The 25,200-nt window shown below is 50.0% G+C and overlaps 1 protein-coding gene across 1 annotated transcript in view; it reads right to left on the bottom strand.

Annotated features, from left to right (window-relative positions):
- Positions 1-7,625, bottom strand: part of LOC134943954 (nmrA-like family domain-containing protein 1) — a 31,491-nt gene extending 23,866 nt beyond the window's left edge. The window contains exon 1 of the mRNA XM_063932509.1: positions 6,871-7,625. Coding sequence (XP_063788579.1) covers positions 6,871-6,943 — 73 coding nt within the window. The 5' untranslated portion in view covers positions 6,944-7,625. The remainder of the gene's footprint in view (positions 1-6,870) is intronic.
- Between the last annotated feature and the right edge of the window lie 17,575 nt (positions 7,626-25,200).

Genomic DNA, 25,200 nt, shown 5'->3' with positions numbered 1-25,200 from the left:
CCGTTTTCTAAACCGGGCACGTGCTGCGCTCGGAACCATAGGTTCCTACGTAAGCATGTCAAAAGCAATTGCCCAAGTACCCGCAGTACCACTAGCGATTTCGCCCTCTGGTTATTTATCGCATGCACCACGCCCAGATTATCGCACCTGAACACTATGCTGCGGTTAGCTAACCGATCGCCCCAAACTTCCAACGCTACCATAATGGGAAAAAGCTCCAGCAGCACCAGATCTCTTGTAAGACCCTCGCTATGCCAATTTGCCGGCCAAGATGCCGCGCACCACGATCCCTCCAGAAAACAACCGAATCCAGAGGCACCTGCAGCATCAGTAAAAAGCTGCAAACTCTCGCTGTCAACGGCTGGCGCTTGCCATATTCTCACCCCGTTAAAATCCTCCAGGAACGAAGCCCAGACGGCCAAATCCCTTTTTAATTCCGAGGACAATCGGACGAAATGATGCGGCCTGGCACACCCCGCTGTTGCCCTTTCGAGCTTCCGGCAGAAAACCCTGCCCATCGGTATTACCCGACAAGCAAAATTCAACATGCCCAGCAAAGACTGCGCCTGCCGCAGCGTGACTTTACGCGAGCCGCTGAAACGGCAAATAGTTTCGCGGAGCTTTGACACTTTGTCCTGGGGCAGGCGACACTCTCCCGCCACGGTGTCAATTTCAATCCCCAAAAATGAAAGACAGGAGGCCGGACCCTCCGTTTTATCCCTGGCTACCGGGACACCGAAGTGGTAAAAAAGGGCTCGTGTGCTAAACAGCAAATCGCCGCATCTTGTGCCAGTAGCCGGCCCCGCACACAGGAAATCATCGAGGTAATGTGCAATCCCGTGACTGCCTGACGCAGACTCCACGCACCAATGAAGAAAAGTGCTAAAGCGCTCGAAAAACGCGCACGAAACGGAACATCCCATCGGCAGACATTTGTCGATGAAATACTCCGCCCCAATCCGGAAACCCATAAAACGAAATGAGTCCGGATGCAATGGCAGTAATCTAAAGGCTGACTCAACATCAATCTTAGCCATGAGGGCCCCGCTCCTGTAGCTGCGGACCATCTCTAGCGCCTCGTCAAATGACTGATACACCACCGAGCAATGAGCCGGTGGTATTGCGTCGTTGACCGATGCCCCTGGCGGGTAAGAAAGATGCTGAATGAGCCGAAAAGCGCCCGGAGTCTTCTTTGGTACTACCCCGACCGGGGAGATGACCAAGTCATCCACCGGGGGTGACTTAAACGGCCCTTCCATCCTGCCCAACCTGACCTCCTTATCCACTTTCTCCCGTAACACAGTCGGCAAGGCTCGGGCGGACTGAAGGTTCCTGTGCGCGCGCACTGACACTTCGCTTGCAACAGGCAAGCGAAAACCAAACTTAAAACCTTCTAACAAAAACTTTGCATCCCTTTTATTGGGATACAGACCCAACCATTTACCCATAGTTTCCAACTTAACTGGCGTTGGTGCTCTGCTGAGCGGTCCCGCTCGCGGCCTGCTTAGGGTAGGGTTGTTTCCCCCGATTGCCTTGTCGTCCCCCTTTGAAACAAGAGGAGGCTGGGTGGGTTCCACCGCACTGCTGGCAAGAGTGGCGAAAACGACACTGTTTGCCAAATGAACATGTTCCGCTGTTAAAAGCGAAGCATTTCCCCCGAGGGGCAGGCCGCCCGCCCATGCGAACGGCCAACCCGCCTGTCTTGGTAAATCCCCCGTCCGCGCCCGTTCCCTGCGCTGACGACCCCCCGCGGCGCCCACCCGTTCCCTGCTTCTGGGTCTCTTCCTCCCGCTGGGATGCCCGGGTCACTTTGAGCCAGACCTCCACGTCTTTGAACCCAAAGTCCATAACCCGTAACCCGTCCTGCTTCTCCCGAAACTCTTGGTCATATCTCCGCCATTCCGAGCCCGAGGATGTGCGCTGCATGTCGTGCACGAGATGAAGGTACCGGATGATATTCATGTGTTCCTCCGGCCTGTCCTCCAAATAGCAAGCCGCAAACACCCAAAAACCGGCCAGCCAGTTATCAAAAGACCTGAAAGCTTCTGCCCCCATGCCCTTCGTAGCGGCCGCCGCTTTGTAATCCTTCTTCATGGCCTTAGTCAAACCGAATAAGTCCACAAAGTCACCCCTACGTATCTTTTTGCGGCAGCTGTCTCGCAGCCCCCGCATAACTGCGGTGTACTCGCAGCGCACTACCCCCGGAAGGTCTCGCCTCTTCTTTGTCCTACGCTCCTCTTCACTAATTCGCCTGCGCCGCTTCCGCCTTTTCTGCTGTTTTGCTGCCCTTTTGGCAAGTTTCTCGGCCTCCTTCCTTGCCCTAGCAGTACTATCAGCGTCGGACGCTTGCGACGCCAAAGAGGAGGATGAGGAGGAGGACGAAGAGCTACGCGAACTCGAACTTGCGGTGGAAATTGAAATAGACTGTACCAACTCACCGGATGCCGTCGACCTCTCCGACCCGGATTGTTCGTCGTCTTCATTCCAATCGTCATCAACCGCGAAGTCTGCCGAATCCCTTTCACCTGGTTCCTCTGTGGAAGACAAAACAAAAGAGGGCCCGGCCCGCGCCTGCGGCGCACGCCGGGCACCCCGAGTGGAATGCGCCGTGGCCGTGTTCCCCTGCCGCTCACTGTCTGATCCTAGCTCCAGCTCCGCCGCGGCAGCCCCCAGCTCTCGGCAGGCTCGTGCCACTCGCTGCGCCGCTGATGCCCTGCCATTGCCTGACCCCCTGCGTCCCGCAGCGTGGCCGAAATCCGCCTTTGCCCTAGGGGAGGCCACTGCAGCTAATGGCCCCAGAGCCTCCACCACCGTGGCCAGCGCCGACGCTATGGCCCCAGGAGTATCCCATGCGGCGCGACCCCCGGAAACATCGCCCGACGGACGACCGGTCCTTGGTTGGGCGCGAGCCCGTGCCCACCGACCGCCCGACGCACCCCGGGGATCCTGCCCCTCATGCTCTAACCCGAAGGCAAGAGCCCCCCGGCCGGCCCAGTCGCTCTCCCTTTCCGATCCTTCCCCTTCCCTATCCAGGGAAGGAGAAGAATCCCCTGGTCCTGGGGAGGACCGCTGTCGCGCGCAGCGGCCCGGGCCGCTGACCCATTCTGTCTCCCCTCCTGCCGCGGGACCCGGTGCGTCCTGCGACGGTCCCAGGGACCTGCTGCCTCCCTGCGCGTGCTCCCCCGTGTGTCACCTGACCCGCGGAGAGTGCACCCGCATGCTGCTGGCGGCCATCTCTTGCTGCCCCTGCTGTGCCCCCATCACTCTTTGCCCTGTCCATGCGCCCAGCGCTGCCTCCCCGAGGCACACGCTGCACCCCCCTAAAACTGTCTCTCCCCCTGCCGAACTCCGGCATCCGGGGAGAAGAAGAAGGTGGCCTGTGCAATGCTGGCGCCGCTGCGCGCGCCCGTGCGCGGCCAGCGGCGTCCGGAGCGAGCGTGGGCGCGCGCGCACCTCGTGCGCGCGCCCCACGTCCTCCCGCCAACGGCCTCCCGGACTGCTCCTCCACTTCGGCCGCCGCGCGAGGCTCCTGTATAGTCCCCGCGCGGCGACCGCCAGCTCCCTCAACCATCCTCTCCCCCCGCCCGGCCCGAACAGCCGACCGCGGCGAGGCAGGAGAGACCGTGTCTGACCCACTCGGGCGCCCCCCGCAATGATCCCGGGCTCGGCGGCTCCCGGCGGGGACGGCCGCCGCCCGCTGACACTCGAGCGGCCTGCAGGGACCCCTGGTCCCCCACGCCGCCCTCGTCTGGCCGGAGTGCCCGACTCGGCACCCGGCGGCGAGTCCGCCCGGGCCCCGCCAGCGCTGCCTGTGGGCGCATTTGAGGAGGCCCTAAGGGCCGGAGCCCCGTCCCCTATGCTGCCCACCGCCGCCTCAGGGCCCGCTCGGCCGTCCGACCCACGGTACCGAGCCGGGGCCCTCAGCACGCGCTGGGGACGAGCGGACATCTCAGCAGACAAAAAACAATACCGGGAGGGTCAAGTAAATTCAAATGGTAAGGGGATACTGTAGAGGAGAGCACCAAGAGTGGGTCAGCCCATATACTATAGACACAGCAAGATTCAGCAATAAAACAAGATTTGCTGGCACTGCAGCACTCACCAAACCAAATCACCAAGAGACTTAAGATGGCTTCACCTTCCCTATATATATCAAGCCCTCCCCCTAAAGAAGGCTGTACTTTCCTCACAGCTAGGTCCACCCCTCCCCAGATGTTTAACTCTTTTCTCTCCTATGCAGTCAATACTCTCTCCTTCTGTCACTATTGAAAGTATGGTGGAGGATTATGTGAGTGACAGCATCCAAGTAGGCACGTCAGACAGTCCGTACGTATACTGGCAGGAAAAAGAGGCAATTTGGATGCCCTTGCACAAACTGGCTTTATTTTACCTAAGTTGCCCCCCCTCCAGTGTGTACTCCGAAAGAGTGTTTAGTGCAGCCGGTAACCTTGTCAGCGATCGGCGTAGAAGGTAACTTCCACAAAATGTGGAGACGATGATGTTCATCAAAATGAATGATAAATTACTCCGGGAAGATCTTGACCAGCAATTGCCTCCAGAAAGTACACAGGGACCTGAGATGGTGAATTCCAGTGGGGACGAATTAATAATCTGTGAGGAGGAGGATGTACACAGTGAAAGGGGTGAGGAATCGGACGATGAGGAGGAGGTGGACATCTTGCCTCTGTAGAGCCAGTTTGTGCAAGGAGAGATTGATTGCTTCTCTTTTGGTGGGGGCCCAAACAAACCAGTTATTTCAGCCACAGTCGTGTGGCAGACCCTTTCGCTGAAATGATTGGTTTGTTAATGTGTGCATGTCCTGTTTATACAACATAAGGGTGGGTGAGTGACAATTCCATCTTGCACCTCTTTTTTTTCTTTGCATCATATGCTGTTTGGGGCCTAGTTTTTTTAAGTGCCATCCTGTCTGTAACTGCAGTGCCACTCCTAGATGGGCCAGGTGTCTGTGCCGCACACCTGTGTCGCTTAGCTTAGTCATACAGCTACCTCATTGCACCTCTTTTTCTTCTTTGCATCATGTGCTGTTTGGGGCCTATTTTTTAAATCTGCCATCCTGTCTGACACTGCAGTGCCACTCCTAGATGGGCCAGGTGTCTGTGCCGCACACTTGTGTCACTTAGCTTAGTCATCCAGTGACCTCGGTGCAACCTTTTACCCTAAAAACAATATTGTGAGGTGTGAGATGTTCAGAATAGACTGGAAATGAGTGGAAATGAATGTTATTGAGGTTAATAATACTATGGGATCAAAATTACCCCAAAATTCTGTGATTTTAGCTGTTCTTATGTTTTTTTCAAATATCATCCAGATCCAAAACCAAAACACAAGCGGGGAATTAGAACCAAAACACAAAACATGAAAAGTGCCCGCCGCACATCTCTAATAATAATTTTTTAAAGTGCAACTCTAGGATATATTATACATACAGTAAATATGTATGTGTGTATATATATATACTAGGTGCTTCATCGCGCCCTACGGGCGCTCTTCACACCGTCGCAAGGGGCTACGCCCCCTTAACCCTTGCATGCCTTTCTGGGGTTCAATATTTGTATTATATGGACTATTACCTGCATTCCTTTGTTAGTGGTTAAATATTGCACAATGAAAGGGCGTGCGATGGTGAAGGAGGCGAACCCCTTGCGACGGCGTGAACAGCACCTGCAGGGCACGATGTACAGAATGTAGCGGGTGCGGGGGGGACTGCGGATGGTGTCTGTAGATGCTGCGGGTGGAGGGGGGGCAGAAGTGGGGGGGGGGCCCGGATGGTGAATTGTCGGGAGGTGCTGCGGGTGGGGGAAGGGCAGAGGAGTGGGGGATGCAGATGGGGGAGGGGTCCAGAGGCACTGCAGGTGGGGGAGGGGCAGGGGTGCCATGGGTGGGAGAGGGGCAGGTGTGGGGATGTTGTGGATGGGTGAAGGGTTCCGGAGGTGCTGTGGGATGGGAAGGGGCGGGAGTGCCGCTGGTGGGGTAGGGGTCCGCAGGCGCCATGGGTAGGGGAGGGGCAGGTACGGGTGTTGCGGCGGATGGGGAAGGAGGTCTAGAGGTGCTGCAGGTGGTGGAGGGGCAGGTGCGGGGGTGCCATTGGTGGGGGAGGGGTGGGTGAGGGGGGTGTCTGCAGATGCTGCGGGTGGAGGGGGGCAGGTGTGGGGGGAGACATATAAGTGGGGTGAATGGTGGAGGGGGCCTGGAGGTGCTGGGGGTGGTGAAGGGGCGGAGGAGTGGGAGCCGCGGGTGGTGTAGGGGGTCTGGAGGCACAGCATGTGGGGGAGGGGTGGAGTGCCGCATGTGGTGGAGGGGAAGGTGCGGAGGTGTGGTGCATTGGGGAGAGGTCTGGAGGTGCTGCGGGTACTGTACATGCCAAAAAGGTAGTTGGAGGGTATGCAGTAACAGGGCCAGGACAGGGGTGACAGGGTCAGAACAGGGTTGACGGGGCCAGGACAGGGGTGACAGGGTCAGAACAGGGGTGACGGGGCCAGGACAGGGGTGACGGGGCCAGGACAGGGGTGACAGGGCCAGGACAGGGGCGACGGGGCCAGGACAGAAATGGCAGGGACAGGATAGGGGTGACAGGGCCAGGGTAGGGGCGGCAGGACCAGGACAGGGGTGACAGGGCCAGTATGGGGTTGACAGTGCAAGCACAGGGGTGACAGGGCCAGGATAGGGGTAACAGGGCCAGCATAAGGGTGACAGGGCCAGGATAAGGGTGAAAGGGACACGATAAGGGTGAAAGGGCCAGGATAAGGGTGGCAGGTCAAGGCCAGGGGTGACAGGTACATGACAGAACACAGGGCACGGGAGAAATTGGTATTAGGGACAAAACAGTGGTGACAGACAGATGTGTCTTACCGGAGTCACTGCTGCTGGCTGCTGCTGTTCCACTCCAACCTGTTGGGATCTGCTGCTGGTGGAGACTTGGCATGGCTGATTCTCTTAGGCTGAAGTCCTGCTTCCTCTGCCCGTCCGCATCCCTCCCCCCCTCCTCAGTCACACACCGCAGACCTCGCGCAGCTGCCGGGCACTGTGGTAAGGTGAGACTGGGAGTGACTGGTTAGCCCCCAGGAGATGCTGCGGCTGGAGGGAGGAGGGGGGTCATAGCATGCACGTGGCGCAGACCTCGCGGCTGCTGGGCACTGTGGTAAGGGGAGACTGGGAGTGACTGGTTAGCTCCCAGGAGACGCTGCGGCTGGAGGGAGGAGGGGGTCAGAGCCTGCAAGCAGCTCGGACTTCTGCAGCGCTACCCGCCGGCTAAAGTGTGTGAAGGAGCTGGGCGCACCTCACTGCGGGTGGCAGCGCTGCAGCTAGCGGTGGGGTTGCCGGGGCTGGAGATAACAGAGGCAGTATGGAAAGTGCACAGTGGCTGGTGACCCACAAAACTGCAGCTAAGAAGCGTGGAGTGTGCCAGAAAGTGACGCTCCTCCGCGCCAGAGAGACCCTGCTGAGTATGCTGATGTGGGGGGTCAAGCACACAGTGAGCCGGTGCCCGTCTGTCTGTACGGCATACCCCCTCACACACACCCATTACTCCCAAATGTCCCGATTTTCACGGGACAGTCCCATTTTTTGGGGTCTGTCCCGCTGTCCCACACTCGGGTCGCAGTGTCCCACGGTGGGGGGGGGGGGGGGCAGTTGTAAAGCTCCTGTACTCGCTGTTCTGCTTAGCAGAGCAGCGGTGAATAGTGGAGACAGAGGGAGAGGGGGCATCAGGGGGTACGGATTAAGGGGGGGTTCCAGCAGCAGAGCCGGATTAAGGGAGGGGGGGGAGGCGGTACGTACTGTTGGCCCCACAGTTTTAGGGGTCTCCCCGGCTCGAGTAGCTCTGTCCCAGCTCAGAAGCTCCCTCGTCCTGCCAGTAACAGCGGCAGCATTGTGCTACAGTCAGCACACGCTGCTGCGTGTTGGCAGGTCTGTGGTGTTGCAGGGAGGCAGCAGTCTCCCTGCTTTCTTCTGCCTGTGCGGGTGTGTAGGGGGGAGCGACCACCTCCTCTGGATTTAGCCCTAGCTGAGGGGCCAAAATTCCATTAAAAAAAAAAAAAAAAATCACGGAATTTGCATAAGGGGCGTGGCCTCACGTGGCGCGATTAGGTCACGCCCCCAACCCCATAGCAGGCACAGCAATGATATAGGGCTACCCTGTCTCAAGTGCCCTGGGCCCCCCGAACTCATAATCAGCCCCTGGGGGCATGCCAGCAGCTCACGGAGTGCTGGGCAAGCCCCCTCACTGACGAAAACGGGGCCCTCCCGTGAAGCCACGCCCCCTTTTCGCTGTGTGTGTGTGTGTGTGTGTGTGTGTGTGTGTGTGTGTGTCCCTCCTGCCTGAAGAAAGCTCCTGAAGAAAGTTGGGAGGAATGCATCCCTGCCTGTGCAATGCCCATACTATCTGCTTCTGCTCCTAGTCTCCTATAGATTTGGCCAGATCTGTGACTCATTTGACTAACTCCGCCCAGTTTTGTGACTCCGCCCAGCATTAGCAAATGAATCACAAAGTCACAGATCTGGGCTATTATATAGGAGATATATATATATATATATATATAAAATGTGTGTGTAGCCACACTCATTGTGGCTGTGCCTATTCTCGGCTGTGACTAGTTTGCAGTGATGCACGTGCACGCCAGTGTTTGCATGCGTATACTCACATCAGTGATGCATACGCATTGCACTGCCTAGTCGTAGGTGCGAGTAGGCGCAGCTAGTCATTGCTGCGATGCGTATCCACGTACGTACCCATCGCAGCAATGATGAGACTTGCTACATTTATTTATTTATTTATTAACAGTTTCTTATATAGCACAGCAAATTCCGTTGCGCTTTACAATTTGAAATAACAATAACAAACTGGGTGATAACAGTCATAGAGGTAGGAAGGCCCTGCTCGCAATCTGTATATATTCGTTAGTGATACGGGTCACCATTGAAACGTGAAGATTATCAGTGATTGGTTTTCTGCAGTGCCGTAGTCCGATGACATCATCGTCTCAGTGCGGCTGGTGTTTGTCGTCCCACGATGCAGTCGGAAAGGAAGGTTCCCTGCAGGTGAGTACAATCTGGGGTGTGTTTAGGGGTATTTGGTGCCCATTGGTTTTTGTATGCACTGTGTTTCTCCCTGACGACAGGATGTGTCCCGAAAAGAGCATTGGACTACAATGCAATGAATAATATCTTCACTTGATCACCAGCCCCCTGAGTGGTGCCAAACTTTGTACATTTTATATATCTATATATATATCTTGTGGCAGGAGAGGTACTTTGCCACCTGTAAGCTACACACAGGGTCCTGGGGGTGGATGGGAAGTGTGGATGGACCGGGTTCCCATCCATTTGGCCCAGACCAGGTCTTATAGGCTTCTTAGCCCAAGAAGCTGCTTCATCAGCCAGCACCTAGGTGCTGGGTTTAAAGCAGAGTCGCTCCCATGAGTCAGGGCTCCTGAAGGCAGTTAGTGTCAAGGTGACAGGCCTGCTTGGGACAGTGGGATCCAGAGGGCTGGGCCACTAGTGTCAAGATGCCGGGACCTGAAGGGTTCCTTATTAAGTAAGAGGGAGTGAGGCAGGGCCTAACCTTCCTGGTAGTTAATACTAAAGACAGTGATCTTTGTTTTATGTATATCTTTGTTTTTGAGCTACCTGAATAAAAGTTATTTGTTGGTTTTGCACAAGCCTGGAGTCGGCCGTTGGTGGATTTTTGTAGCAGAGCACATGCTAGCAAGTCTCCTGTTACAAATGGCACCTGAAGAGGGACCCTTCTGCTAGTCGTGTCACACATGGCAGAGGACCCAACAGCCGCAAGGTAGCGGCACACATACCAGCACACTCCAGACCGGGCATCATTACCAGACCAAGGGTGTTGTGAGTAGTGGTTATACCCAACCCCACGGGGTAAAAATAATTATATGTTTTGTTTTAACTGAATGTGTTTGATTTTGAAAGTAGCTGTGCTGATTTGCTCTAAGGGGTTGCAAGCAGTTGATAATTTATGACTGAATTTCTTTTCCAAGCTTATATTTACCTGTGCCTGCAAAATCTGGAAATGGGAGTCTGGTGTCCCTGTTAATTAGCTCTTTAAGACCAATCAAGCAAGTTGAAACCTTTTATAAATTTGGTTCTATTTAAATAGAGAAATTTTGTGGCACTATGTGTCCCAGCAGTCCCTGAGTTCCAGTTTTAAGAGCCTGAAGGCAGAAGTTATTTATTTGCACTACCAGTGTAAAATATTTGGGACCACTGTGTACATGCTACCTTTCACTGCTTTGTTAAAAGCTTAATCTGTGCTAAAAAGAAAAAATGAATTTTTATTTTCCCTTTCACTTACAGTTTACAAAGGTAACAGGATGAATAAAGATTTTCAGATATACAGATGTAGCCACCTTTATCTTGACCGATTCTCCGCCTAGACGGACGTTTAGTCACGCTAAGGTGATAGCTGAGTTTAATCACAGGCAGGCGTGTTGAGGCGATTCTAGATACTCAGCATGCATTACACATCTCCACCACTGGGTGGCTAATGCTCCACTAATCCAGTACTTTCGATCGTACAGTATAGCGGCGGATTGATCTACAGCTCTGGCAATTGGTCAGTGACGACTGTAATGTTAATACTGTAGGCGTAACGGGAGGCGGTGGAAAAAGATGGTGACCTATGGAGACGCAACTAATTGTGTAAAAGGAAGAATGTACAGTACAATGTATAAACACCGTGCTTTTAAAATACATGTACAGTACATGAGTGTCTGAGTTCCCTAAGGCATAATGGGAATGGTGGGCTAGCGGGAGGCGGTGGAAAATACAGTGCTTTACAAATGCGAGCGTCCGAGTCCCCTAAGGCATAAACCAACACCAATGGGGAGGGGTCCGGGCGCTGTTTGCTGTATTTTTACACATGAATTTGGGAATCTCTCATCAGGCGTCGTGGGCTAGCGATGAAGGCTCCCACCTCCCACGCTGGGGGTCCAGGGTTCGAGACCTGATGTGCCTTCTTTTTTTTTTTTTTTTTTTAATAATATACTGTATTATTTTATTTTCATTGTAAGACAGTCAATGGAAGGGTGCACACAAGTTACATATAAATCAGAGTACATCTGCAGGAGCGATTCTTTACGCTAAATGCAACTACACAGCGGCAATGAGTAGAAATGAGTGTATTCTGACGCAACTAATTGAGCAAAACAGTAGTGTAGATCTTCGGCGTTTGTGTATTGCACAGGACCTGAATTCCCTCCCTGTCTACTGCATGATCTGTGCAGGCTCCCAGGGGGGAAGGGCGATGTGGGTAGGGGGAGAGGATGGCAAATACCGTGCCTTTGAAATGCAATTATATGAGTGTCCGAGTCCCCTACGGCATAAACCAACACCAATGGGAAAGAAGTGCCAACCTTTTTTTTTTATGTGTTCCTGTGACATTCACTTTAATATTTTTTTTCTCTCTCTAATACATCCAATGGAAGGATGCACACAAGTTTCACATAAATCAGAGTAGATCTGCAGGAGCGATTCTTTACGCTAAATGCCACTACACAGCGGTAATGAGTAGAAATTAGTGTATTCTGAGTGAGCAAAACAGTACTGTAGATCTTCAGCGTTTGTCTATTTCACATGACGTGAAATCCCTCCCTGTCTACTGCATGACCTGTGCAGGCTCCCAGGGGGGAAAGGCGATGGGCTAGCGGGAGGTGGTGGAAAATACCGTGCTTTACAAATGCGAGCGTCCGAGTCCCCTAAGGCATAAACCAACACCAATGGGGAGGGGGCCGGGCGCTGTTTGCTGTACTTTTACACATGAAATTGTGAATCTCTCATCAGGCGTCGTGGGCTAGCGATGAAGGCTCCCACCTCCCACGCTGGGGGTCCAGGGTTCGAGACCTGATGTGCCTTTTTTTTTTTTTTTTTATTGTAATAATATACTGTATTATTTTATTTTCATTGTAAGACAGTCAATGGAAAGGTGCACACAAGTTATGTATAAATCAGAGTACATCTGCAGGAGCGATTCTTTACGCTAAATGCAACTACACAGCGGCAATGAGTAGAAATGAGTGTATTCTGACGCAACTAATTGAGCAAAACAGTAGTGTAGATCTTCGGCGTTTGTGTATTGCACAGGACCTGAATTCCCTCCCTGTCTACTGCATGATCTGTGCAGGCTCCCAGGGGGAAGGGCGATGGGGGTAGGGGGAGACGATGGAAAATACCGTGCCTTTGAAATGAAATTAAATGAGCGTCCGAGTCCCCTACGGCATAAACCAACACCAATGGGAACCAGCCTTTTTTTTTATGTGTTCCCGTGACATTCACTTTAATATTTTTTTTTCTCTCTAATACATCCAATGGAATGATGCACACAAGTTTCACATAAATCAGAGTAGATCTGCAGGAGCGATTCTTTACGCTAAATGTCACTACACAGCGGTAATGAGTAGAAATGAGTGTATTCTGAGTGAGTAAACCAGTACTGTAGATCTTCGGCGTTTGTGTATTGCACAGGACCTGAATTCCCTCCCTGTCCACTGCATGATCTGTGCAGGCTCCCAGGGGGGGAGGGCGATGGGCTAGCGGGAGGCGGTGGAAAATACTGTGCTTTACAAATGCGAGCGTCCGAGTCCCCTAAGGCATAAACCAACACCAATGGGGAGGGGGCCGGGCGCTGTTTGCTGTACTTTTACACATGAAATTGGGAATCTCTCATGAGGCGTCGTGGGCTAGCGATGAAGGCTCCCACCTCCCACCCTGATGTGCCTTCTTTTTAAAAAAAAATAATATACTGTATTACTTTATTTTCATTGTAAGACAGTCAATGGAAGGGTGCACACTGTTACATATAAATCAGATTTTATCTGCAGGAGCGATTCTTTACGCTAAATGCAACTACACAGCGGCATTGTAGATCTTCGGCGTTTTTTGTATTGCACAGGACATGTGCAGGCTCCCAGGAGTGAAGGGCGTAGGGCGAGACAGTGGAAAATACCGTGGTCAAACAAAGGGCATATTCAAAACTAAGGGAAACTGTCACACAGTAACAACGCTGAATGCCTGGAACGCACGACGTCTGAGACGCACGACGTCTGAGACGCTCATTGCGCATAAGGACGGTGTCACATGGCTGCTGTAAGGGACCGTCCTTATGCTCTCGGTGAGCTGCGTCTCCTCGTTCGCTGGCGGGACAGAAGTCTCGCCAGCAACGAGGAGAAGGTCAGAGCCTACAGGAGGGCCAGCAGGGAGATCCTCCGAACATACAACTGGAGGAGATCCGAGAGGTCACTGCAGAGGAGGTGGAGTGACCTCGTCCGCAGGACTCCAAGGCGCCTGCAGGCCATAAGGGATTGTAAGTACAGTACATCACTGTAGATTACTGTACTTTAAGTTACTGTAGTTACAGGTACAGTACATTATAGCAGGTGGCTGCTGTAGCAGCAGGTATCCGGTCTATACAGCACTGTATTTGTGGTAAACAAATGGTTAAACAAGGCCCAAACATTAACCCGGGTCAAAAGGTCAATTTGTTTTTTTTTTACACTTTTCCAATTTTTCTTACATTTACTATCCATGTCAAAAGTGACACCATCTAGGTCGACACACCATGTCGACCTAGATCTGGTGTCAACTAATTGGTGTCGACCTAGATGGTGTGGCTTTTGAAATTGGTTGACAACAGTTATACTGTAGGTTGACATGGCCGTTAAGTTGACATGGAAAAAGATCGACATGAGTTTTACAAAAACTATTACTATTTTTTTAACTTGTGTATATATATAGTTCTTTACAATCCACGTGGTCTACGATTGTGCAGTGTATCATGCAGTGTACAGTATATGCAGTGTATCACAGTGTATCGTGCTGCGTAATTGCAGTGTGTCATGTAGTGTACATTCAGTATATGGTATTGTGCAGTGAGTGTAATGCATAGTGAATCACATCGTGCAGTGTACTGTATACACATGTGGTAATTGCAGTGTTTTGTGCAGTGTACATTGTATCATATTTTGCAGGGAAATGTGCAATGTATCGTGCAGTGTAATGTGCAGTTTGTCGTATTACGCAGTGCAGTGCATACAGTATGCAGTGTCGTGCAGTGTACCTGCAGCATATCGTGCAGTGAAATGTGCAGTTTGTCGTATTGTGCAGTGTACTGTATCACATAGTGCAGTGCATATGCAGTGTCGTTCAGTGCATCGTGTGGTGTAATTTCAGTGTGTCGTGCAGTGTACCTGCAGCGTATTGTGCAGTGTATCGTACATTATCATTCAGTGTAACGTGCAGCTGTAATTGCAGTCTCCTGCCTCCCACGCTGAGAGTCCCGGGTTTTATTCCCAAAGTTCCAGTCAATATTTTTTTGTTATAAGGGAGATTTCTGTTTCAGATAGTACAGTGTTCTAAGGGACGTTACTGTGGCAGAAATTATTCTAAGGGATGTTACAGTGGCCTAATGTGTTCTGACGTGCATTACTCTTGCATAATGTGTTATAAGGTTCATGACTGCGGCAGATCTCTACTTTGTGACGTAATGTGGATATACTACTGCTCTACTGTGACGTACAGTACAGTAACGTGAATAAGGTGCTCTACTGTGTGACACAACGTGAATCAAGGAAGATGAATTCAGGTGAGTGCTGCATCATCTGTCATGAAATCAATTTATACTGTAATGAACAGTACTGAGATGGTTAAGGGTGGGAGGGCTGCATGCTGCGTGTGTCATAATGTTTATATGGGCAATGCTAATGTGTGTTACAATGTCTATAAAGGTAGTGTTCTGTCTAATACCCTGGACCTACTGTACTGTAGCGATACTGTAAGTGTACTGTATGTCACATTTAGAAATGTCCCCCTTAAGTTTTGAAGACAGTACAGTACACTATGCCCTCCTGAGTGATTAGGTGCAGGGTACTAGAATGAACAATTCCATTGATTGTGATGTCATAAAGATGCTGTCAATGTTGAATTTCATTGGCTGTACAGTATGCTGCCATTATACTGTGTATATATATTTTTACAGGGCTGGGAGCACGACGGCACAGGAGGTGGGACAGGCGCCGCCAAGCTGGTAAGTATTGTCAAATACAGTAGTGTACATACTGTAGTGATTTATACAGTCCCACCCCCCTGTCCTGACCAGCACAGATAACTCACTGCAATCCGGATGGGAGGGAGGGTGGGACACTTCCTGTGAGATCTGGTTGCCCGTGATGTTAAGAATGTCTGTTTACAGAACTAAATGTAAATATTAAACACACAGTATAAATAACATTGTAGATATCTGAATACCCGTGCTTCACTACGGGATGAGGATGGTAAATTACAGTGATAGTTGTTTGTTTATTTACGTTTGTTGGCGATCTAGTATACTGTATACTTTAGACATACTGTATCTGGCTTCTCTGATGCAGATTGTGTAGTGGCCGTACCCCTTTTTGGTCCCCTCGCTCTTCCCACTATACAACTCTCAGTCTGTGGCTTCTTTCTGCCTCCATTCCCCTCCTCACATCATGTCACTGGCAGGGACACATGCAGCCCTGTCCTCACTGACACATCACTCATCTCCTGATATACTCTGTGCTGCTGGGGACCCTGCTCCTCCCACTATATAACTCTCAGTCTGTGGCTTCCTGCTGCCTCCATTCCCCTCCTCACATCCTGTCACTGCCCCTGTCACATGCAGCCCTGTCCTCACTGACACATCACTCATCTTCTGATATACTCTGTGCTGCTGGGGGCCATGCTCCTCCCACTATATAACTCTCAGTATGTGGCTTCCTGCTGCCTCCATTCCCCTCCTCACATCATGTTACTGCCCCTGTCACATGCAGCCCTGTCCTCACTGACACATCACTCATCTCCTGATATACTCTGTGCTGCTGGTGACCCTGCTCCTCCCACTATATAACTCTCAGTCTGTGGCTTCCTGCTGCCTCCATACCCCCCTCACATCATGTCACTGCCCCTGTCACATGCAGTCCTGTCCTCACTGACACATCACTCATCTCCTGATATACTCTATGCTGCTGGGGGGACCCTGCTCCTCCCACTATATAACTCTCAGTCTGTGGCTTCCTGCTGCCTCCATTCCCCTCCTCACATCATGTCACTGCCCCTGTCACATGCAGCCCTGTCCTCACTGACACATCACTCATCTCCTGATATACTCTGTGCTGCTGGGGACCCTGCTCCTCCCACTATATAACTCTGAGTCTGTGTCTCCCTGCTTCCCCCATTCCCCTCCTCACATCATGTCGGTGCTCCTGTGAAATTATCTTTTTTTTTATAGTTTCTTATATAGCGCAGCACATTATCTATCTCCTGATATACTCTGTGCTGCAGGGGGACCATGCTACTGTACTTCCAGTATATAACTCTCAGTGTGTGGTTTGTTCTACCTGCATTCCCCTCCTCACATCATGTCACTGTCTATGTCACATGCAGCCCTGTTATCACTGACATACTGTATCATGCATGTCCTGATATAGTCAGATGTGTACAGAGTGTGTTGTAAATAGGTCCAGGCAGTCTGGAGTTATGCTGCCCGCTGATATACTCTGTGCTGCTGTCTTCCCCCTAGGGGTGCTAGGGATTTCTAATTATATTAGTGGCATCCACCGTGTTTTAATACGCTCGTATGACAAATTTTCCCACAGCACCACCACCACCACCTGCCCGCCTGCACCCAGCGCATGGCCCCGAGGAGGCGCCGCCAGGCACCAGTGCAGCCGGTAAGCACACTACTCTCTGATTACTGCTTTGCTTCCCAATGGTATTGTGTAACGAGATTTCTGGTGCGACTGTCATCGTTACACTACTGTACATGTGTCCTGGATACTGTACAGTACATGTTACAACTTGACAGCTTCACTTACAGCACTGTTATTTTTTTCTCACAGTACCACCACCACCACCACCACCACCACCTGCCCACCCGCACCCAACACATGGCCAGGAGGAGGCGCCGACAGGCCCCATATCATCCGGTAAGCACACTACTCTCTGATTTCTGCCTCGCTTCCCAATGGTATTGTGTAACGAGAATTCTGGTGCGACTGTCATCGTTACACTACTGTACATGTGTCCTGGATACTGTATAGTACATGTTACAACTTGACAGCTTCACTTACAGCACTGTTATTTTTTTTCTCACAGTACCACCAGTTATGCCACTGACACCATTTTATGTACCACACACAAAATTGCCCCTTATAAATTATGCACCAGTGGAGGGCTGATGGTACTGTGTACCAACACCACATTTCTTAATGGTACTCCATACCACCCTACTGTTCTTTCACAACTGGGTACAGTACTATACAGTACTTAACGAACCAGTGTTTGGATTTTCGCATTTGGAATTTTTGCATTTGGGGTGCCATCATCTGGATACTGAGCTATACTGAGGGAGCGAGTAGGGTTAGGGTTGTGCTGCGGCCATGGGTGGTTAGGTTTAGGCAACACCAGGGGGGACTTAGGGTTAAGCACCAAGTGGGAGGTTTAGGCTGCTTGAGGGTAGGTTTTTGGATAGGTGGGGGAATATACTTAACAACCCCCTGTGGGGATTTTCCGATTCGGTATTTTTGCATTCGGGATGCCATTGTCGGGATACTGAGCGCCGGCATACTGTATCTTATGATATTTTATGATTTATTTTTATCCATTATTTACTGTGCTGTATTTCATTGTACTGTACAGCAGCTTATGTTACAGTGTTATTTTTCCACAGCAGCATGTGCCCCACCCACCCAGGAGCCCCCACCTGACCAGCAGAGCTCCGGAAGTGGTAATCATTATTTTTGTTACAGACACACTAGTTTCCTACAGTATTACTGTCATTTTTTTATTTTACAATACTTGTTATCTTTTACACACAGACCGCCTCGTAATTGATACGGAGGCGGAGGAGGAGGTGGAAATGGGGGAGCCCTCAGGCCAGCCTGGTAAGAATTGTAATCTACTGTACTGTATTGTACATTTATTATTTATTGATTTATTAACAGTTTCTTACCGTATATAGTGCAGCATACAGTATTCCGTTGCGCTTTACAATTAGAATAACAGTCATAGAACAAAACTGGGTAAAAACAGACAGACATACAGTAGAGGTAGGAAGGCCCTGCTCGCAAGCTTACAATCTATAGGGAAATAGGTGAGGTTATGTGTTCTGTACAGAGAGGATGTAATTGGATAGGGAAGCATTGAAGGTTATGTGGGTGGGTCTGGAATATGATACTAGAGATGAGCGCCTGAAATTTTTCGGGTTTTGTGTTTTGGTTTTGGGTTCGGTTCCGCGGCCGTGTTTTGGGTTCGAACGCGTTTTGGCAAAACCTCACCGAATTATTTTTGTCGGATTCGGGTGTGTTTTGGATTCGGGTGTTTTTTTCCAAAAACACTAAAAAACAGCTTAAATCATAGAATTTGGGGGTCATTTTGATCCCAAAGTATTATTAACCTCAAAAACCATAATTTACACTCATTTTCAGTCTATTCTGAATACCTCACACCTCACAATATTATTTTTAGTCCTAAAATTTGCACCGAGGTCGCTGTGTGAGTAAGATAAGCGACCCTAGTGGCCGACACAAACACCGGGCCCATCTAGGAGTGGCACTGCAGTGTCACGCAGGATGTCCCTTCCAAAAAAACCTCCCCAAACAGCACATGACGCAAAGAAAAAAAGAGGCGCAATGAGGTAGCTGTGTGAGTAAGATTAGCGACCCTAGTGGCCGACACAAACACCGGGCACATCTAGGAGTGGCATTGCAGTGTCACGCAGGATGTCCCTTCCAAAAAACCCTCCCCAAACAGCACATGACGCAAAGAAAAAAAGAGGCGCAATGAGGTAGCTGTGTGAGTAAGATTAGCGACCCTAGTGGCCGACACAAACACCGGGCACATCTAGGAGTGGCACTGCAGTGTCACGCAGGATGTCCCTTCCAAAAAACCCTCCCCAAACAGCACATGACGCAAAGAAAAAAAGAGGCGCAATGAGGTAGCTGTGTGAGTAAGATTAGCGACCCTAGTGGCCGACACAAACACCGGGCCCATCTAGGAGTGGCACTGCAGTGTCACGCAGGATGTCCCTTCCAAAAAACCCTCCCCAATCAGCACATGATGCAAAGAAAAAGAAAAGAAAAAAGAGGTGCAAGATGGAATTATCCTTGGGCCCTCCCACCCACCCTTATGTTGTATAAACAAAACAGGACATGCACACTTTAACCAACCCATCATTTCAGTGAAAGGGTCTGCCACACGACTGTGACTGATATGACGGGTTGGTTTGGACCCCCCCCAAAAAAGAAGCAATTAATCTCTCCTTGCACAAACTGGCTCTACAGAGGCAAGATGTCCACCTCATCTTCACCCTCCGATATATCACCGTGTACATCCCCCTCCTCACAGATTATCAATTCGTCCCCACTGGAATCCACCATCTCAGCTCCCTGTGTACTTTGTGGAGGCAATTGCTGCTGGTCAATGTCTCCGCGGAGGAATTGATTATAATTCATTTTAATGAACATCTTCTCCACATTTTCTGGATGTAACCTCGTACGCCGATTGCTGACAAGGTGAGCGGCGGCACTAAACACTCTTTCGGAGTACACACTTGTGGGAGGGCAACTTAGGTAGAATAAAGCCAGTTTGTGCAAGGGCCTCCAAATTGCCTCTTTTTCCTGCCAGTATAAGTACGGACTGTGTGACGTGCCTACTTGGATGCGGTCACTCATATAATCCTCCACCATTCTATCAATGTTGAGAGAATCATATGCAGTGACAGTAGACGACATGTCCGTAATCGTTGTCAGGTCCTTCAGTCCGGACCAGATGTCAGCATCAGCAGTCGCTCCAGACTGCCCTGCATCACCGCCAGCGGGTGGGCTCGGAATTCTGAGCCTTTTCCTCGCACCCCCAGTTGCGGGAGAATGTGAAGGAGGAGATGTTGACAGGTCGCGTTCCGCTTGACTTGACAATTTTGTCACCAGCAGGTCTTTCAACCCCAGCAGACCTGTGTCTGCCGGAAAGAGAGATCCAAGGTAGGCTTTAAATCTAGGATCGAGCACGGTGGCCAAAATGTAGTGCTCTGATTTCAACAGATTGACCACCCGTGAATCCTTGTTAAGCGAATTAAGGGCTGCATCCACAAGTCCCACATGCCTAGCGGAATCGCTCCGTGTTAGCTCCTTCTTCAATGCCTCCAGCTTCTTCTGCAAAAGCCTGATGAGGGGAATGACCTGACTCAGGCTGGCAGTGTCTGAACTGACTTCACGTGTGGCAAGTTCAAAGGGCATCAGAACCTTGCACAACGTTGAAATCATTCTCCACTGCACTTGAGACAGGTGCATTCCATCTCCTATATCGTGCTCAATTGTATAGGCTTGAATGGCCTTTTGCTGCTCCTCCAACCTCTGAAGCATATAGAGGGTTGAATTCCACCTCGTTACCACTTCTTGCTTCAGATGATGGCAGGGCAGGTTCAGTAGTTTTTGGTGGTGCTCCAGTCTTCTGTACGTGGTGCCTGTACGCCGAAAGTGTCCCGCAATTTTTCTGGCCACCGACAGCATCTCTTGCACGCCCCTGTCGTTTTTAAAAAAATTCTGCACCACCAAATTCAAGGTATGTGCAAAACATGGGACGTGCTGGAATTTGCCCATATTTAATGCACACACAATATTGCTGGCGTTGTCCGATGCCACAAATCCACAGGAGAGTCCAATTGGGGTAAGCCATTCCGCGATGATCTTCCTCAGTTGCCGTAAGAGGTTTTCAGCTGTGTGCGTATTCTGGAAAGCGGTGATACAAAGCGTAGCCTGCCTAGGAAAGAGTTGGCGTTTGCGAGATGCTGCTACTGGTGCCGCCGCTGCTGTTCTTGCGGCGGGAGTCCATACATCTACCCAGTGGGCTGTCACAGTCATATAGTCCTGACCCTGCCCTGCTCCACTTGTCCACATGTCCGTGGTTAAGTGGACATTGGGTACAACTGCATTTTTTAGGACACTGGTGAGTCTTTTTCTGACGTCCGTGTACATTCTCGGTATCGCCTGCCTAGAGAAGTGGAACCTAGATGGTATTTGGTAACGGGGGCACACTGCCTCAATAAATTGTCTAGTTCCCTGTGAACTAACGGCGGATACCGGACGCACGTCTAACACCAACATAGTTGTCAAGGACTCAGTTATCCGCTTTGCAGTAGGATGACTGCTGTGATATTTCATCTTCCTCGCAAAGGACTGTTGAACAGTCAATTGCTTACTGGAAGTAGTACAAGTGGGCTTACGACTTCCCCTCTGGGATGACCATCGACTCCCAGCGGCAACAACAGCAGCGCCAGCAGCAGTAGGCGTTACACGCAAGGATGCATCGGAGGAATCCCAGGCAGGAGAGGACTCGTCAGACTTGCCAGTGACATGGCCTGCAGGACTATTGGCATTCCTGGGGAAGGAGGAAATTGACACTGAGGGAGTTGGTGGGGTGGTTTGCGTGAGCTTGGTTACAAGAGGAAGGGATTTACTGGTCAGTGGACTGCTTCCGCTGTCACCCAAAGTTTTTGAACTTGTCACTGACTTATTATGAATGCGCTGCAGGTGACGTATAAGGGAGGATGTTCCGAGGTGGTTAACGTCCTTACCCCTACTTATTACAGCTTGACAAAGGGAACACACGGCTTGACACCTGTTGTCCGCATTTCTGGTGAAATACCTCCACACCGAAGAGCTGATTTTTTTGGTATTTTCACCTGGCATGTCAACGGCCATATTCCTCCCACGGACAACAGGTGTCTCCCCGGGTGCCTGACTTAAACAAACCACCTCACCATCAGAATCCTCCTGGTCAATTTCCTCCCCAGCGCCAGCAACACCCATATCCTCCTCATCCTGGTGTACTTCAACACTGACATCTTCAATCTGACTATCAGGAACTGGACTGCGGGTGCTCCTTCCAGCACTTGCAGGGGGCATGCAAATAGTGGAAGGCGCATGCTCTTCACGTCCAGTGTTGGGAAGGTCAGGCATCGCAAACGACACAATTGGACTCTCCTTGTGGATTTGGGATTTCAAAGAACGCACAGTTCTTTGCGGTGCTTTTGCCAGCTTGAGTCTTTTCAGTTTTCTAGCGAGAGGCTGAGTGCTTCCATCCTCATGTGAAGCTGAACCACTAGCCATGAACATAGGCCAGGGCCTCAGCCGTTCCTTGCCACTCCGTGTGGTAAATGGCATATTGGCAAGTTTACGCTTCTCCTCCGACAATTTTATTTTAGGTTTTGGAGTCCTTTTTTTTCTGATATTTGGTGTTTTGGATTTGACATGCTCTGTACTATGACATTGGGCATCGGCCTTGGCAGACGACGTTGCTGGCATTTCATCGTCTCGGCCATGACTAGTGGCAGCAGCTTCAGCACGAGGTGGAAGTGGATCTTGATCTTTCCCTAATTTTGGAACCTCAACTTTTTTGTTCTCCATATTTTATAGGCAGAACTAAAAGGCACCTCAGGTAAACAATGGAGATGGATGGATTGGATACTAGTATACAATTATGGACGGACTGCCACGGTTAGGTGGTATAAAAAAACCACGGTTAGGTGGTATATAATACAATTATGGATGGACGGACTGCCTGCCGAGTGCCGACACAGAGGTAGCCACAGCCGTGAACTACCGCACTGTACACTGGTTGATAAAGAGATAGTAGTATACTCGTAACAACTAGTATGACGACGGTATAAAGAATGAAAAAAAAACCACGGTTAGGTGGTATATATTATGATACAATTATGGTTGGACGGACTGCCTGCCGAGTGCCGACACAGAGGTAGCCACAGCCGTGAACTACCGCACTGTACACTGGTTGATAAAGAGATAGTAGTATACTCGTAACAACTAGTATGACGACGGTATAAAGAATGAAAAAAAAACCACGGTTAGGTGGTATATATTATAATACAATTATGGATGGACGGACTGCCTGCCGAGTGCCGACACAGAGGTAGCCACAGCCGTGAACTACCGCACTGTACACTGGTTGATAAAGAGATAGTAGTATACTCGTAACAACTAGTATGACGACGGTATAAAGAATGAAAAAAAAACCACGGTTAGGTGGTATATATTATAATACAATTATGGTTGGACGGACTGCCTGCCGAGTGCCGACACAGAGGTAGCCACAGCCGTGAACTACCGCACTGTACACTGGTTGATAAAGAGATAGTAGTATACTCGTAACAACTAGTATGACGACGGTATAAAGAATGAAAAAAAAACCACGGTTAGGTGGTATATATTATAATACAATTATGGATGGACGGACTGCCTGCCGAGTGCCGACACAGAGGTAGCCACAGCCGTGAACTACCGCACTGTACACTGGTTGATAAAGAGATAGTACTATACTCGTAACAACTAGTATGACGACGGTATAAAGAATGAAAAAAAAAACCACGGTTAGGTGGTATATATTATAATACAATTATGGTTGGACGGACTGCCTGCCGAGTGCCGACACAGAGGTAGCCACAGCCGTGAACTACCGCACTGTACACTGGTTGATAAAGAGATAGTAGTATACTCGTAACAACTAGTATGACGACGGTATAAAGAATGAAAAAAAAACCACGGTTAGGTGGTATATAATACAATTATGGTTGGACGGACTGCCTGCCGAGTGCCGACACAGAGGTAGCCACAGCCGTGAACTACCGCACTGTACACTGGTTGATAAAGAGATAGTAGTATACTCGTAACAACTAGTATGACGACGGTATAAAGAATGAAAAAAAAACCACGGTTAGGTGGTATATATTATAATACAATTATGGTTGGACGGACTGCCTGCCGAGTGCCGACACAGAGGTAGCCACAGCCGTGAACTACCGCACTGTACACTGGTTGATAAAGAGATAGTAGTATACTCGTAACAACTAGTATGACGACGGTATAAAGAATGAAAAAAAAACCACGGTTAGGTGGTATATATTATAATACAATTATGGATGGACGGACTGCCTGCCGAGTGCCGACACAGAGGTAGCCACAGCCGTGAACTACCGCACTGTACACTGGTTGATAAAGAGATAGTAGTATACTCGTAACAACTAGTATGACGACGGTATAAAGAATGAAAAAAAAACCACGGTTAGGTGGTATATATTATAATACAATTATGGTTGGACGGACTGCCTGCCGAGTGCCGACACAGAGGTAGCCACAGCCGTGAACTACCGCACTGTACACTGGTTGATAAAGAGATAGTAGTATACTCGTAACAACTAGTATGACGACGGTATAAAGAATGAAAAAAAAACCACGGTTAGGTGGTATATAATACAATTATGGTTGGACGGACTGCCTGCCGAGTGCCGACACAGAGGTAGCCACAGCCGTGAACTACCGCACTGTACACTGGTTGATAAAGAGATAGTAGTATACTCGTAACAACTAGTATGACGACGGTATAAAGAATGAAAAAAAAACCACGGTTAGGTGGTATATATTATAATACAATTATGGTTGGACGGACTGCCTGCCGAGTGCCGACACAGAGGTAGCCACAGCCGTGAACTACCGCACTGTACACTGGTTGATAAAGAGATAGTAGTATACTCGTAACAACTAGTATGACGACGGTATAAAGAATGAAAAAAAACCACGGTTAGGTGGTATATATTATAATACAATTATGGATGGACGGACTGCCTGCCGAGTGCCGACACAGAGGTAGCCACAGCCGTGAACTACCGCACTGTACACTGGTTGATAAAGAGATAGTAGTATACTCGTAACAACTAGTATGACGACGGTATAAAGAATGAAAAAAAAACCACGGTTAGGTGGTATATAATACAATTATGGTTGGACGGACTGCCTGCCGAGTGCCGACACAGAGGTAGCCACAGCCGTGAACTACCGCACTGTACACTGGTTGATAAAGAGATAGTAGTATACTCGTAACAACTAGTATGACGACGGTATAAAGAATGAAAAAAAAACCACGGTTAGGTGGTATATATTATAATACAATTATGGATGGACGGACTGCCTGCCGAGTGCCGACACAGAGGTAGCCACAGCCGTGAACTACCGCACTGTACTGTGTCTGCTGCTAATATAGACTGGTTGATAAAGAGATAGTATACAATACTACTAATATACTGGTGGTCAGGCACTGGTCACCACTAGTCACACTGGCAGTGGCACTCCTGCAGCAAAAGTGTGC

Source organism: Pseudophryne corroboree, chromosome 7, assembly GCF_028390025.1.
Source record: "Pseudophryne corroboree isolate aPseCor3 chromosome 7, aPseCor3.hap2, whole genome shotgun sequence".
In the NCBI taxonomy this organism is placed as follows: Eukaryota; Metazoa; Chordata; class Amphibia; order Anura; family Myobatrachidae; genus Pseudophryne; species Pseudophryne corroboree.
This window is presented reverse-complemented; position numbering and strand designations above follow the sequence as displayed.